Raw genomic sequence first — 18412 nt, 5'->3', positions numbered from 1 at the left:
CCCCTATATACAAGAATATAACTACTATAATACTGCCCCTATATACAAGAATATAACTACTATAATACTTCCCTTATATACAAGAATATAACTACTATAATACTGCCCCCTATATACAAGAATATAACTACTATAATACTGCCCCTATATACAAGAATATAACTACTATAATACTGCCCTTATATACAAGAATATAACTACTATAATACTGCCCCCTATATACAAGAATATAACTACTATAATACTGCCCATATATACAAGAATATATCTACTATAATACTGCTCCTATATACAGGAATATAACTACTAAAATACTGCCCCCTATATACAAGAATATAACTACTATAATACTGCCCCCTATATACAAGAATATAACTACTATAATACTGCCCCTATATACAAGAATATAACTACTATAATACTGCCCTTATATACAAGAATAGAACTACTATAATACTGCCCCCTATATACAAGAATATAACTACTATAATACTGCCCCTATATACAAGAATATAACTACTATAATACTGCCCCTATATACAAGAATATAACTACTATAATACTGCCCCCTATATACAAGAATATAACTACTATAATACTGCCCCTATATACAAGAATATAACTACTATAATACTGCCCTCTATATACAAGAATATAACTACTATAATACTGCTCCTATATACAAGAATATAACTACTATAATACTGCCCCTATATACAAGAATATAACTACTATAATACTGCTCCCTATACATATAAGAATATAACTACTATAATACTGCCCCCTATATACAAGAATATAACTACTATAATACTGCCCCCTATATACAAGAATAGAACTACTATAATACTGCCCCTATATACAAGAATATAACTACTATAATACTGCCCCTATATACAAGACTATAACTACTATAATACTGCCCCCTATATACAAGAATATAACTACTATAATACTGCACCCTATATACAAGAATATAACTACTATAATACTGCCCCCTATATACAAGACTATAACTACTATAATACTGCCCTTATATACAAGAATATAACTACTATAATACTGCTCCCTATATACAAGACTATAACTACTATAATACTGTCCCCTATGTACAAGAATATAACTACTATAATACTGCCTCCTATATACAAGAATATAAATACTATAATACTGCTCCTATATACAAGAATATAACTACTATAATACTGCCCCCTATATACAAGAATATAACTACTATAATACTGCTCCCTATATACAAGAATATAACTACTATAATACTGCTCCTTATATACAAGAATATAACTACTATAATACTGCCCCCTATATACAAGAATATAACTACTATAATACTGCCCCTATATACAAGAATATAACTACTATAATACTGCCCCCTATATACAAGAATATAACTACTATAATACTGCACCCTATATACAAGAATATAACTACTATAATACTGCCCCCTATATACAAGACTATAACTACTATAATACTGCCCCTATATACAAGAATATAACTACTATAATACTGCCCCTATATACAAGACTATAACTACTATAATACTGCCCCCTATGTACAAGAATATAACTACTATAATACTGCTCCTATATACAAGAATATAACTACTATAATACTGCTCCTATATACAAGAATATAACTACTATAATACTGCCCCTATATACAAGAATATAACTACTATAATACTGCCCCTATATACAAGAATATAACTACTATAATACTGCCCCCTATATACAAGAATGTTGCTCTCTTGCTCTTCCTTTACCTGTACTTTGAGGTGATCACTAGTAAAACATTCAGAATCCTGTTAATAATAAATGGGTTTTTATTTGACAATGTCACAATTCACGTCTATAGATAAAGCCTCATTATGAGGTAATATTAGTCCCTTCTCCTGGAACATGTTGTTTATTTACTGGATATTCTCATTGGTTATTGGGGACCGGACCCTGCAGCTTCTGTTATGTCTAGTGACTGATTACTGGAGTAAAATGCTCATTACAGACCGGGTATTATTAATAACGGAAGATGTGGGTCCTGTGTACAGTTTACGATTCAATAAAATGGGCACACGGCGTCCCTGCTCCCTGAATCATGTGTTTTAACAGGCCGTGTAGCACTAACCTATTAAAAGGGGACGTGTATTCATCAGCACCGCGCACACAGCTGTCAAGGAAACTTTTTAAACTTGGATATAACTAAGAAACAAAGTAGTCCCCGTTCTTAAAGGAGTTTTCCATAATATGTAAATAAACCTTAATCTTTGTATAATGAAAAATTCTGCAAATTTCTAAAAGACTTTATGTTTGAATTACTCACCATTTTCAAGATCACTATTTGCGGTCAGTGAATCAGAACATTCTAAGTTTACCTCTAAAGGCTAATAACCCGTTCATGTCCTACTGACACAGGTACAGTATTAGATATCCATTTAATGAGCGGTGTCAATTGGAAATGATCAGGTCTAATTTTCAGCCTCCAGCTGTAAATAAGAATTGTTCCCATTCACTGACAGCAAGAAGGGATCTTGAGGAATTTTAACACAAGGTCTATTAGAAACTTGCGGAATGTTTTATTTTACAATGATTAAACTTTATTTACATAAGACCGGACGGTCCCTTTTGAATGCTGCTTTGGAGGTCACCTATGCGGCCAGAGAGTGAATGTCCTTGACGGCCGCCTGAGGGTCATTTTTGTGCATCATAAAATGACCCTGCACTTGGGCTGCACTTAACTTCTCAAAGGTATTGAGAGCCGAGTCCGCAAATTCCTCTGCTGCAGAACCGGGCTGGTCCGGGTAAAATCGCTGGAACATCTGGGCCAGCTGCCACCACGCGCAGTGACCTATGAACTGCTTGACATCAATACGTCCTGGACGGATCAACGCCGGGTCCAACCTACAATTCCACACAGAGATATAAGGACTGATTCCTGGCTATAAACAGAAGTGAAGCTCAAATTCTCACAAGCATTTCTCCCAGTGTAATTCTACATATTATACTCATACAATGGGTTATTGCGTCTTCTATACTACAGTCACATCCAAAGCTGCAGCTAGAATTCTGTGGGGTACCCGTCCGCTCTGAAGTTGGCCAAATATTAGTGATGTCAGACTGTCGTTTTCTGAATGACTTTACAGGACAACACCCGACAACAACTGAAAAAAATCCACAGATATCAGTCTTCGGTCAATGTCAGCCACGCCGATATGCGTCACGAATGGCGCCGACAGTTGGTAGAAAATGGTCTTAATTGGCCTTTTCGGCCATCTATAATCTCTAGTGTAGGGTCAGATTAAGGCCGAATTCAGACGACCGTAGTATACGTCCGGTAAAACAACGACCGTCACATGGACGCATGTATTTCAATCGGGCCGTTCACACGGACGTTGTTTTAACGGACCCTGCGTAGGGAGCGTTGAAAAATAGAACATGTCCTATTTTCTTCAGTTTTCACAGATTCCTCAATAGACAAGTCTTTGGGGATCCAAGAAAACCGGACCAGCACGGGGGCAACTCAGACGTGAAAGACGGCCGTTTTTTCACGTCCGAGTTTTCACTCGTTTGCGTGAATCCGGCCTAAGGCCGTAAGGAATCACTTCTCCCAGCAGCCTCCTGCTTGTTCAGTGTACAGAGAATGCTACGCTGTAGTGCGTAAGGGGATACATAGTGTATACAATAGGTACGGTGCAGTAGTCGAATGCCGAAAAGAACTACATTTCCCAGAAGGCAAGGTTGCTACGGGTTTGAATGTCAGAACAGTATTCATGACATCCAAGTGGTAACAGAATACTGAATGCAGCTTTGGAAGTGACTACAGTTTAATATAAATATAACGTTAGGTCAGTATAAGATTTTAAAAAAACATAAATAAAATGAAATATTTACAACGTTTCACATTAAAAGAAGTTGTAAACTGCAGACAGACGACCGGAGACGCTTCCAGACATAATAAAAAGTTTGGCAATTTTCTAATATACATTGTGTTGCATTTCCGCACCATTTTCAAGATCTCTGCTTGCTGTCAGTGAATGGGAACAACCCATACATTTTACCTGCACGGGTACATTGTAGCAAACTATCATGACAGGACAGATACTGGTGCAACTGATGTGTTTAGCTCAAAGAGAATTGTGTAGACTGAATACAACTGTAGCAAACCCTCAGCTTTGAGAAGTAGTAGGTCTGTACAAGTTTTTATCCTCCGGATGTAAAATAAAAACAGAAAAAATAAATTTCTTGACAGCAAGCAGTGGTCCTCAAAACAGTCAGGATATTTTACAAAAATTAAGTTTTATTTGCATGTTACCAGAAAACGACTTTAATAATTTTTTAGGATATTATGCCGTACAGAAGCAGATACGGTGCGACGCTTCTTTATCTCACCTGTCAATGTGATTGGTTGTCATGAATACTATGCGAGCCTCAGTGGAAGCGACACCATCCAGAGCGTTTAACAGACCGCTGAAAGTCAAACGACCAAATCCTTGATATGCGGTGGGATCTGAAAAGAGAAGAGAGGCTCTAATATATATATATATATACTGCTCCTAACTGTTATTTCACTGCTGCAACCTCAGTAATAAGAAATAGCCAAATAAACATTCAACATTCCAAAAAGGGAAACATGTTGCGGAGCTGCATTCACATTCTTAAGGTCTTCAGAGCTGAAATCTCCCAGCAATCCCTGCTTTCACAAAGCATCCTTGGAAAAGTCTTTACACCAGGCCCTGTACTGTTATCTTATGTAGGGAAAAAAACAAATTATAGGAGCTCTGCTAAGCTGTTAGGTCAGTATGTAAACAAGCTTTATAACAATTGGCAGAACAATGAGTGCAGCTCTGGAGTATAATACAGGATGTAACTCAGGATCAGTACAGGATAAGTAATGTATGTACACAGTGACTCCACCAGCTGAATAGTGAGTGCAGCTCTGGAGTATAATACGGGATGTAACTCAGGATCAGTACAGGATAAGTAATGTCATGTATGTACACAGTGACTCCACCAGCAGAATAGTGATTGCAGCTCTGGAGTATAATACAGGATATAACTCAGGATCAGTACAGGATAAGTAATGTCATGTATGTACACAGTGACTCCACCAGCACAATAGTGAGTGCAGCTCTGGAGTATAATACAGGATATAACTCAGGATCAGTACAGGATAAGTAATGTATGTACACAGTGACTCCACCAGCAGAATAGTGAGTGCAGCTCTGGAGTATAATACAGGATGTAACTCAGGATCAGTACAGGATAAGTAATGTCATGTATGTACACAGGGACTCCACCAGCAGAATAGTGAGAGCAGCTCTGGAGTATAATACAGGCTGTAACTGAGGATCAGTACAGGATAAGTAATGTAATGTATGTACACAGTGACTTCACCAGCAGAATAGTGAGTGCAGCTCTGGAGTATAATACAGGATGTAACTCAGGATCAGTACAGGATAAGTAATGTCATGTATGTACACAGAGACTCCACCAGCAGAATAGTGAGTGCAGCTCTGGGGTATAGCACAGGATGTGCAATAAGATATAAAACTGTTAGGCGCTTACTTTGCTTGGCCAGGTCCCGACTAACAAAGGCAGCATCAACGTCTTCTAAGAGAATAATGCTCTGCTGTGGAGCGACGCTCAGGAGGTGATTGAGACGGTCGTCAGAGAGGCTGTTGTCACTCAGGCTCATTAAACAGATACTGTACTCCAGCTCTCCGGCCAGTGCGGTGCTGAGAGAATACAGAGAGTAAGGTCCCATGAGAATACTACTAAGAATCCGCTGTAAATTTTATGTAACATGTTAGGAAAAGACGACTTAAAGCGTACCTAACTTTTCAGGATAAACTGTTATATGCGTACACATGAGGAATAACACTATTTCTGGCCATTATATGACTTGTATTCTGCATTGTTTAGCAGTTTTTCCCTCTGCAGGGTCAATGTAATTCTCAGTTATCTCTGAGCTAGTGGATGAAGCCTAATGGCTATCACGTCTTCTACATACAGCACACATAGAAGAGGAGGATCCTGCTCTCCTATCTCTATCACACATACAGAGGCTGCGGCAGCATGGAGGACATAATACAGCAGTAGTGAGCAGTGTAGCTGAGAATCCAGCAATGGGGTGACATAGAATCTTACCATCAGCTCTGCGTGCCTGTTGCCGATTCACTCTCTCTGCTCCTCTTATTACGCATTGGTTATTATTAACAGTCCAAATTATACTTACATAAAACTACTCTTCCCACATCCAGGCGGCCCATATAGCAGGTATCCTCTTCTGTATGGGATTCCTGGTATAAATTGCAAAGATTTAAAGACACAAATAAAATAAAAAAATGTGTGTGTATATATGTATATATACATACATACACATACAAACACATCTCCTTTTTTAAGGTACTGCACATAATTAACTTGCCTCGGTCACTGTACCACTTGGGATTGTCAATGAATCCTTTCACATCCTGAACAATCTTATCCGAAATCCCTTCTTCTAGTACCACAGATGTCAGGGGGCGTCTGCGTCTTGGGAAACCAAATGGTCGCCATTCAGCACCCAGAGCGGTGTACATGATTGTCTTCCCCTCCTGCTGTTGCAGGGCCAGTTCTCTAGCTGTAGAGAATAAAATATTTATAGTAGTTATATTCTTGTATATAGGAGGCAGTATTATAGTAGTTATATTCTTGTATATAGGGGGCAATATTATAGTAGTTATATTCCTGTATATAGGGGGCAGTATTATAGTAGTTATATTCTTGTATATAGGAGCAGTATTATAGTAGTTATATTCTTGTATATAGGAGCAGTATTATAGTAGTTATATTCTTGTATATAGGGGCAGTATTATAGTAGTTATATTCTTGTATATAGGGGGCAGTATTATAGTAGATATATTCTTGTATATAGGAGCAGTATTATAGTAGTTATATTCTTGTATATAGGGGGCAGTATTATAGTAGTTATATTCTTGTATATATAGAGCAGTATTATAGTAGTTATTTTCTTGTATATAGGGGCAGTATTATAGTAGTTATATTCTTGTATATAGGAGCAGAATTATAGTAGTTATATTATTGTACATAGGAGGCAGTATTATAGTAGTTATATTCTTGTATATAGGGGGCAGTATTATAGTAGTTATATTCTTGTATATAGGGAGCAGTATTATAGTAGTTATATTCTTGTATATAGGGACAGTATTATAGTAGTTATATTGTTGTATATAGGGGGTAGTAATATAGTAGTTATATTCTTGTACATAGGGAGCAGTATTATAGTAGTTATATTCTTGTATATAGGGGCAGTATTATAGTAGTTATATGCTTGTATATAGGGGCAGTATTATAGTAGTTATATTCTTGTATATAGGAGGCAGTATTATAGTAGTTATTTTCTTGTATATAGGGGCAGTATTATAGTAGTTATATTCTTATATATAGGAGCAGTGTTATAGTAGTTATATTCTTGTATATAGGGGGCAGTATTATAGTAGTTATATTCTTGTATATAGGGGGCAGTATTATAGTAGTTATATTCTTGTATATAGGGAGCAATATTATAGTAGTTATATTCTTGTATATAGGGACAGTATTATAGTAGTTATATTGTTGTATATAGGGGGCAGTATTATAGTAGTTATATTCTTGTACATAGGGAGCAGTATTATAGTAGTTATATTCTTGTATATAGGGGCAGTATTATAGTAGTTATATGCTTGTATATAGGGGCAGTATTATAGTAGTTATATTCTTGTATATAGGAGCAGTATTATAGTAGTTATATTCTTGTATATAGGAGCAGTATTATAGTAGTTATATTCTTGTATATAGGGGGCAGTATTATAGTAGTTATATACTTGTATATAGGGGCAGTATTATAGTAGTTATATTCTTGTATATATAGAGCAGTATTATAGTAGTTATTTTCTTGTATATAGGGGCAGTATTATAGTAGTTATATTCTTGTATATAGGGGCAGTATTATAGTAGTTATATTATTGTACATAGGAGGCAGTATTATAGTAGTTATATTCTTGTATATAGGGGGCAGTATTATAGTAGTTATATTCTTGTATATAGGGAGCAGTATTATAGTAGTTATATTCTTGTATATAGGGACAGTATTATAGTAGTTATATTGTTGTATATAGGAGGCAGTATTATAGTAGTTATATGCTTGTATATAGGGGCAGTATAATAGTAGTTATATTCTTGTATATAGGAGCAGTATTATAGTAGTTATAGTCTTGTATATAGGAGCAGTATTATAGTAGTTATATTCTTGTATATAGGAGGCAGCATTATAGTAGATATATTCTTGTATATAGGGGGCAGTATTATAGTAGTTATATTCTTGTATATAGGGGGCAGTATTATAGTAGTTATATTCTTGTATATAGGAGAAGTATTATAGTAGTTATATTCTTGTATATAGCAGTATTATAGTAGTTATATTCTTGTACATAGGGGGCAGTTATATAGTAGTTATATTCTTGTATATAGGGGGCAGGATTATAGTAGTTATATTCTTGTATATAGGGAGCAGTATTATAGTAGTTATATTCTTGTATATAGGGACAGTATTATAGTAGTTATATTGTTGTATATAGGAGGCAGTATTATAGTAGTTATATGCTTGTATATAGGGGCAGTATAATAGTAGTTATATTCTTGTATATAGGAGCAGTATTATAGTAGTTATATTCTTGTATATAGGAGCAGTATTATAGTAGTTATATTCTTGTATATAGGGTGCAGTATTATAGTAGTTATATTCTTGTATATAGGGACAGTATTATAGTAGTTATATTGTTGTATATAGGGGGCAGTATTATAGTAGTTATATTCTTGTACATAGGGAGCAGTATTATAGTAGTTATATTCTTGTATATAGGGGCAGTATTATAGTAGTTATATGTTTGTATATAGGGGCAGTATTATAGTAGTTATATTCTTGTATATAGGAGCAGTATTATAGTAGTTATATTCTTGTATATAGGGGGCAGTATTATAGTAGTTATATACTTGTATATAGGGGCAGTATTATAGTAGTTATATTCTTGTATATATAGAGCAGTATTATAGTAGTTATTTTCTTGTATATAGGGGCAGTATTATAGTAGTTATATTCTTGTATATAGGGGCAGTATTATAGTAGTTATATTATTGTACATAGGAGGCAGTATTATAGTAGTTATATTCTTGTATATAGGGGGCAGTATTATAGTAGTTATATTCTTGTATATAGGGAGCAGTATTATAGTAGTTATATTCTTGTATATAGGGACAGTATTATAGTAGTTATATTGTTGTATATAGGAGGCAGTATTATAGTAGTTATATGCTTGTATATAGGGGCAGTATAATAGTAGTTATATTCTTGTATATAGGAGCAGTATTATAGTAGTTATATTCTTGTATATAGGAGCAGTATTATAGTAGTTATATTCTTGTATATAGGAGGCAGCATTATAGTAGATATATTCTTGTATATAGGGGGCAGTATTATAGTAGTTATATTCTTGTATATAGGGGGCAGTATTATAGTAGTTATATTCTTGTATATAGGAGAAGTATTATAGTAGTTATATTCTTGTATATAGGAGCAGTATTATAGTAGTTATATTCTTGTACATAGGGGGCAGTTATATAGTAGTTATATTCTTGTATATAGGGGGCAGTATTATAGTAGTTACATTCTTGTATATAGGAGGCAGTATTATAGTAGTTATATTCTTGTATATAGGGGCAGTATTATAGTAGTTATATTCTTGTATATAGGGGGCAGTATTATAGTAGTTCTATTCTTGTATATAGGAGCAGTATTAGAGTAGTTATATTCTTGTATATAGGGGGCAGTATTATAGTAGTTATATTCTTGTATATAGGGGGCAGTATTATAGTAGTTATATTCTTGTATATAGGAGGCAGCATTATAGTAGTTATATTCTTGTATATAGGGGCAGTATTATAGTAGTTATATTCTTGTACATAGGAGGCAGTATTATAGTAGTTATATTCTTGTATATAGGGGCAGTATTATAGTAGTTATATTCTTGTATATAGGGGGCAGTATTATAGTAGATATATTCTTGTATTTAGGAGCAGTATTATAGTAGTTATATTCTTGTATATAGGGGGCAGTATTATAGTAGTTATATTCTTGTATATAGGAGAAGTATTATAGTAGTTATATTCTTGTATATAGGGGGCAGTATTATAGTAGATATATTCTTGTATATAGGAGCAGTATTATAGTAGTTATATTCTTGTATATAGGGGGCAGTATTATAGTAGTTATATTCTTGTATATAGGAGAAGTATTGCAGTAGTTATATTCTTGTATTTAGGGGGCAGTATTATAGTAGTTATATTCTTGTATATAGGGGGTGTTTTATAGTAGTTATATTCTTGTATATAGGGGCAGTATTATAGTAGTTATATTCTTGTATATAAGAGCAGTATTATAGTAGTTATATTCTTGTATATAGAGGGCAGTATTATAGTAGTTATATTCTTGTATATCGGGGGCAGTATTATAGAAGTTATATTCTTGTATATAGGAGGCAGTATTATAGTAGTTATATTCTTGTATATAGGGGCAGTATTATAGTAGTTATATTCTTGTATATAGGGAGCAGTATTATAGTAGTTATATTCTTGTATATAGGGGCAGTATTATAGTAGTTATATTCTTGTATATAAGAGGCAGTATTATAGTAGTTATATTCTTGTATATAGGGGCAGTATTATAGTAGTTATATTCTTGTATATAAGAGGCAGTATTATAGTAGTTATATTCTTGTATATAGGAGGCAGTATTATATTAGTTATATTCTTGTATATAGAGGCAGTATTATAGTAGTTATATTCTTGTATATAGGAGCAGTATTATAGTAGTTATATTCTTGTACATAGGGGCAGTATTATAGTAGTTATATTCTTGTATATAGGGGCAGTATTATAGTAGTTATATTCTTGTATATAGGGGTCAGCATTATAGTAGTTATAGTCTTGTATGTAGGAGGCAGTATTATAGTAGTTATATTCTTGTATACAGGAGCAGTATTATAGTAGTTATATTCTTGTATATAGGGGCAGTATTATAGTAGTTATATTCTTGTATATAGGGGGCAGTATTATAGTTGTTATATTCTTGTATATAGGAGGCAGTATTATAGTAGTTATATTCTTGTATATAGGGAGCAGTATTATAGTAGTTATATTCTTGTATATATGGGGCAGTATTATAGTAATTATATTCTTGTATATAGGGAGCAGTATTATAGTAGTTATATTCTTGTATATAGGAGCAGTATTATATTAGTTATATTCTTGTATATAGGGGCAGTATTATAGTAGTTATATTCTTGTATATAGGGGGCAGTGTTATAGTGCTTATATTCTTGTATATAGGATGTAGTATTATAGTAGTTATATTCTTGGATATAGGAGCAGTATTGTAGTAGTTATATTCTTGTATATAGGGGCAGTATTATAGTAGTTCTATTCTTGTATATAGGGGGCAGTATTATAGTAGTTATATTCTTGTATATAGGGGCAGTATTATAGTAGTTATATTCTTGTATATAGGAGCAGTATTATAGTAGTTATATTCCTTTATATAGGGGTCAGTATTATAGTAGTTATATTCCTGTATATAGGAGCAGTATTATAGTAGTTATATTCTTGTATATAGGAGCAGTATTATAGTAGTTATATTCTTGTATATAGGGGGCAGTATTATAGTAGTTATATTCTTGTATATAGGAGGCAGTATTATAGTAGTTATATGCTTGTATATAGGAGCAGTATTATAGTAGTTATATTCTTGTATATAGGAGCAGTATTATAGTAGTTATATTCTTGTATATAGGAGGCAGTATTATAGTAGATATATTCTTGTATATAGGGGGCAGTATTATAGTAGTTATATTCTTGTACATAGGGGGCAGTTATATAGTAGTTATATTCTTGTATATAGGAGCAGTATTATAGTAGTTATATTCTTGTATATAGGGGGCAGTATTATAGTAGTTGTATTTTTGTATATAGGGGCAGTATTATAGTAGTTATATTCTTGTATATAGGAGGCAGTATTATAGTAGTTATATTCTTGTATATAGGAGCAGTATTATAGTAGTTATATTCCTGTATATAGGAGGCAGTATTATAGTAGTTATATTCTTGTATATAGGGGGCAGTATTATAGTAGTTATATTCTTGTATATAGGGGGCAGTATTATAGTAGTTATATTCTTGTACATAGGGGCAGTATTATAGTAGTTATATTCTTGTACATAGGGGTAGCATTATAGTAGTTATATTCTTGTATATAGGGGTAGTATTATAGTAGTTATATTCTTGTATATAGGGGGCAGTATTATAGTAGTTATATTCTTGTATATAGGGGGTGTTTTATAGTAGTTATATTCTTGTATATAGGGGCAGTATTATAGTAGTTATATTCTTGTATATAAGAGCAGTATTATAGTAGTTATATTCTTGTATATAGAGGGCAGTATTATAGTAGTTATATTCTTGTATATCGGGGGCAGTATTATAGTAGTTATATTCTTGTATATAGGAGGCAGTATTATAGTAGTTATATTCTTGTATATAGGGGCAGTATTATAGTAGTTATATTCTTGTATATAGGGAGCAGTATTATAGTAGTTATATTCTTGTATATAGGGGCAGTATTATAGTAGTTATATTCTTGTATATAAGAGGCAGTATTATAGTAGTTATATTCTTGTATATAGGGGCAGTATTATAGTAGTTATATTCTTGTATATAAGAGGCAGTATTATAGTAGTTATATTCTTGTATATAGGAGGCAGTATTATATTAGTTATATTCTTGTATATAGAGGCAGTATTATAGTAGTTATATTCTTGTATATAGGGGGCAGTATTATAGTAGTTATATTCTTGTATATAGGAGCAGTATTATAGTAGTTATATTCTTGTATATAGGAGGCAGTATTATATTAGTTATATTCTTGTATATAGAGGCAGTATTATAGTAGTTATATTCTTGTATATAGGGGGCAGTATTATAATAGTTATATTCTTGTATATAGGAGCAGTATTATAGTAGTTATATTCTTGTACATAGGGGCAGTATTATAGTAGTTATATTCTTGTATATAGGGGCAGTATTATAGTAGTTATATTCTTGTATATAGGGGTCAGCATTATAGTAGTTATAGTCTTGTATATAGGAGGCAGTATTATAGTAGTTATATTCTTGTATATAGGAGCAGTATTATAGTTGTTATATTCTTGTATACAGGAGCAGTATTATAGTAGTTATATTCTTGTATATAGGGGCAGTATTATAGTAGTTATATTCTTGTATATAGGGGGCAGTATTATAGTTGTTATATTCTTGTATATAGGAGGCAGTATTATAGTAGTTATATGCTTGTATATAGGAGCAGTATTATAGTAGTTATATTCTTGTATATAGGAGCAGTATTATAGTAGTTATATTCTTGTATATAGGGAGCAGTATTATAGTAGTTATATTCTTGTATATAGGGGCAATATTATAGTAGTTATATTCTTGTATATAGGAGCAGTATTATAGTAGTTATATTCTTGTATATAGGGGCAGTATTATAGTAGTTATATTCTTGTATATAGGGGGCAGTATTATAGTAATTATATTCTTGTATATAGGGAGCAGTATTATAGTAGTTATATTCTTGTATATAGGAGCAGTATTATATTAGTTATATTCTTGTATATAGGGGCAGTATTATAGTAGTTATATTCTTGTATATAGGGGGCAGTATTATAGTAGTTATATTTTTGTATATAGGGGCAGTATTATAGTAGTTATATTCTTGTATATAGGAGCAGTATTATAGTAGTTATATTCTTGTATATAGGGGGCAGTATTATAGTAGTTATATTCTTGTATATAGGGGGCAGTATTATAGTAGTTATATTCTTGTATATAGGGGGCAGTATTATAGTAGTTATATTCTTGTATATAGGGGGCAGTATTATAGTAGTTATATTCTTGTATATAGGGGCAGTATTATAGTAGTTATATTCTTGTATATAGGGGGCAGTATTATAGTAGTTATATTCTTGTATATAGGGCAGTATTATAGTAGTTATATTCTTGTATATAGGGGGCAGTATTATAGTAGTTATATTCTTGTATATAGGAGCAGTATTATATTAGTTATATTCTTGTATATAGGAGCAGTATTATAGTAGTTATATTCTTGTATATAGGAGCAGTATTATAGTAGTTATATTCTTGTATATAGGGGCAGTATTATAGTAGTTATATTCTTGTATATAGGGGCAGTATTATAGTAGTTATATTCTTGTATATAGGGGCAGTATTATAGTAGTTACATTCTTGTATATAGGGGCAGTATTATAGTAGTTATATTCTTGTATATAGGGTGCAGTATTATAGTAGTATAATAAACTCCCTCCATTGTACCTTCTTTAAGAATGTTGAAGAAAACGTCACGATTGGTCCCTATTGCAGTAAAAGTGACAGACTCCCAGGGGGTTCCGGTGTGTAAGTCAATCATTTGTTTCTCACGGTTTCTCTCTATGCGAATCCACTTATTTCGGTACCTTAATAAAAAAATTAAAAAAAAAGGATTAAATGGGTTATTCGGGTTATTAAAATTGGTCTTTCCTTAGAATAGGCCATCAATATTAAATCGGTGGGTGTCCGACTGACGGCACTCCCGCCAATCATCTATTTGAAGGAGCCGCTTGTACAAGCGCTGCAGACCCTTCATTATGTATATGTTTTTTTTCTCCGTTCGTGCTTGCACGGCCGCTACAAACATGCAAGTACCGAGAGAAGCATGTAAACAATGTAGAGTGCCGCGGGCCCTTTAAGCAGCTGATCGGCAGGGGTGTCGACAGTCGGACCCCCACCGATCTAATATCGATAGCCTATTCTGGGGATAGACCAATAATATTAATAACCTGGATAACCCCTTTAATGTCACATGGACAAGGGATAAAACTCCTGTCTGGAGACGTTGACGTGATTTATATCATTTCAGCTCTGCTCACATCTGCGTTATGACCTCCATTTATAACAGAAGCCACAACACACCATGACAGATCCGACACCATTGATTTATGTCGGGTTATTACGTGGCGTCTGTTTCATCAGGAACAATCGTGCTGCTCGCAGTTCTATTTTTCCCATCGTAAATGACGACGTTTGCGACGGAGACGTGAGGAGAATCCTAAAGAGAATTGCCCTCCAAAAAGAAAAAAAATCACCAGTAAATATAAATCCCTGAATCTCTCTCAATAGAGCGCCCTCACAGATCGTCATCCCACTTTTCCAGACCACTGATAACTTATCTGATTAGTAATTCCGTTATAAATCCGATGCTTCCTTATAACTAGGCAGATTTGATATCAGAAGACTGGTAAAGCTGGGTGACAACCCTAGTAATGTTTGTAATAGCGGCCATATTGATCACCCAACTTCCTCAGAAACAGAGAGAACTATAGAACGTCTGGATAAAACTTTTAACACCTTGACAGAGGTTTCACAGACTCAGGCCTCCTGCACACGGCCGTAGCGGTGTGTACGGTCCGTGATTACGGCACGGATGGGCCGAGGAGTATCATCCGCGGGGCGTCCGATCATGGACCGTGCACACAGAAGATGTGCATTCATGTCAAAGAGCCCGGACCGCAACTGTGGACTGTATAATGACATGTCCTATCTTTTCTGCCGTCCAGGCAATGCACGGTCGTGTACATTGGCCCATAGGAAAGCGTGTGTTCTATACTATCCCCAATCGAGGATAGTAAACGGCCACAAAACGGCCCATAGTCCCCCACAGTATGTCTGTCCACAGACTCAGTTACTATAGTAACAGCAGACTTACCCTCCTCGCTGCCAGCACTGGTTCCTGACGCCATTCAGCTTCAGGACGCTGTACGAGCAGAACACATAACGTTGTGACGCGGAATCGCAACAGGATTCAGTGCTGCGCCCGGAAACTAAGAGGAGCCGATACAAGAGCGGGGAGGGTAAGAACAAGGATACTTACTGCTGGGGCCGTGTATCTAACCCCATCATGTGTTATACTGACTACTGGAACCCGGTATCTAAGCTTATCATGTGTTATACTGTCCGCTGGGACCATGTACCTAAGCCTATTTTGTGGCATACGGTCTGCTGAGTAAATGTATCTAAGCTTAGCATGTGTGATACTGTCTGCGGAGCTGCTGTATCTAATCCTATCGTGTGTGATACTGTCTGATGAGCTGCTGTATCTAATCTTATCATGTGTGATACTGTCTTCTGAGCCACTGTATCTAATCCTATCATGTGTGATACTGTCTGCTCAGCCACTGTATCTAATCCTATCATGTGTGATACTGTCTGCTGAGCCGTTGTTTCTAATCTTATGAGTGATAGTTTGCTGAACCGCGGTATCTAAGCCTATTGTGTGATAACGTCTGCTGTATCTCATCCTATCATGTGTGATACTGTCTGCTGTATCTCATCCTATCATGTGTGATACTGTCTGCTGTATCTCATCCTATCATGTGTGATACTGTCTGCTGTATCTCATCCTATCATGTGTGATACTGTCTGCTGTATCTCATCCTATCATGTGTGATACTGTCTGCTGTATCTCATCCTATCATGTGTGATACTGTCTGCTGAGACAATGTATCTAATCCTCTTAAGTAGAACTTCTGCACCGGGCCCCACGAGCCTTTAGCTTCACCTCTGGGTGGAATTTGGCCCCATGCACACGAAGGTATTTTTGCGGCCACAATTGACCCGCAAATCCGTGGGAGAATTGCGGCCCCATTCATTTCAATGGGCCCATGCACACGACCCTGGTTTCCACGGTCCGTGCATTGCCCAGGAGCACGGACCGTAAAAAGATGGGACGTCTTATTACGGCCGTGATTTGCAATCCAGGCTCATAGAAATGAATGCACGCGGCCATGTGCGCGGCCCGCGATTTGCAGGCGGCCCGAGGGCGACACTCCGCGGCCGTCCAAGCCGAACATCACGGCCGCGCACAGCGCTACGATCGTGTGCATGACGCCTTACACTTTATAAAGAATAAGTCTGGGGAAGTTACCAAATAAAATGGTTTCCGGGACTGGGCACAAAGTCAAATTTAGTGCTGATCCTGCCGCTCTCGTGCTGTAGGTACGACGTCTCCACGCTCAGATGTTGCGTGCGTTTGGCGTGATGAGAAATCCAGCTCAGCAGCCATTGGTAACTCTTGTCTTTACTGGGGACTTCCAGCGTAATCATGTAATGTCTCCTGAAGGCCACCATTCCTAGTTGGGCACTTTTACGTGCCAATGCCAAAGCCGTGCCCACACCGACCAGACCGAACCCTGCCCCAAAGTAAGGGTTGTCCTTCAGGGCCGCCAGAAAATCGGAGAACGGCATTTTGACTGATGGCGGAGTTGACGGGCGTTGCGACTACGTCCGCTGTGGCATCCTGCCAGTATATGGGGAGAAGCCGCGCAGCGTCCGGTCGGCCGTAACGTCCCGCTGTCTATAGAAAGTGGAGGAAGCCATCGTTACAAATTACATATACAACTTTTTTTTCCAAGACATTTATTTCTATGACTTTATTTCAATTTTAAGATGATCATCATACAGGGTTTCCCGAAATTCAGACATTTCCTTAAAAAAACAAAAACTTGAAAATAAACTTTGTCAAATATTCACCGCTGTAATACTTCGTCTGCTCCCCCATCCCCCCCCCCCCCCCCGTCGTTCTGTGTCTGGCCAAAGGCCCCAGTGACATTGGGTCCATATCGATGCAATGTCATGTGATCGAGTCTACCAATCCCTGTACATCACAGTGATGTTGTATCCAGGGTCATTTATCCTCCCGTCGCATAGATTTAAAGACGCGGTCACATGGTATTATGTCGCTATGGACCCAACCAAAACACAGAACTAATGGGAGTTTCAGGAGACCGAAGAATTCAAAATGTTCGTGTATCACAAAGTTTTTTATTTTGAAATATTTTACAAAAAGATGCACAACTCACAGACACCCCATTAAAGTGTCCCTCCAATTCCAATCACCCGGATTATTTCAATCTCAATTTAAAGAATGCCTTTAAATAAACAATTTGTCACGAAGACAATAATGAAAATAATAATAATCCAACAAGACTATAAAAATTCAAATGCAGTTTCCATATAAACTTGTTGCGCCCCCTCCCACCTTGTATATCACCATATATTTACTAGGCACAGTGTGGATACAGTATATTACACAGGTGAGGAGATATAACCTGTCTCAGGATCACAGGAAGGTTCTTCCAGCTCCAGAGGTCACAGCTCCTTCACTGCTCCTGTCTCTGACCAGCATGTGTCCGCCACTT

The 18412-nt window shown here is 35.7% G+C and overlaps 1 protein-coding gene across 2 annotated transcripts; it reads right to left on the bottom strand.

Moving 5' to 3' along the window:
* Positions 1–1825: 1825 nt before the first annotated feature.
* BCS1L (BCS1 ubiquinol-cytochrome c reductase complex chaperone) lies at positions 1826–18408 on the bottom strand. Of its 2 annotated transcripts, none has more exons than XM_075831067.1 (8): positions 18323–18408; positions 17140–17568; positions 14493–14632; positions 6442–6636; positions 6250–6313; positions 5580–5749; positions 4404–4521; positions 1826–2915 (listed from the first exon to the last, which is right to left on the bottom strand). In XM_075831067.1, exons 2-8 carry the CDS (start codon positions 17457–17459, stop codon positions 2663–2665), a joined length of 1260 nt encoding a protein of 419 aa, XP_075687182.1. In that variant the 5' UTR covers positions 17460–17568; positions 18323–18408; the 3' UTR covers positions 1826–2662. The 2 variants fall into 2 exon arrangements, with proteins under 2 accessions (XP_075687182.1, XP_075687183.1); XM_075831068.1 differs by having other exon boundaries at positions 17140–17564.
* Positions 18409–18412: the final 4 nt, after the last annotated feature.

Source organism: Rhinoderma darwinii, chromosome 6, assembly GCF_050947455.1.
Source record: "Rhinoderma darwinii isolate aRhiDar2 chromosome 6, aRhiDar2.hap1, whole genome shotgun sequence".
Lineage (NCBI taxonomy): Eukaryota > Metazoa > Chordata > Amphibia > Anura > Rhinodermatidae > Rhinoderma > Rhinoderma darwinii.
This window is presented reverse-complemented; position numbering and strand designations above follow the sequence as displayed.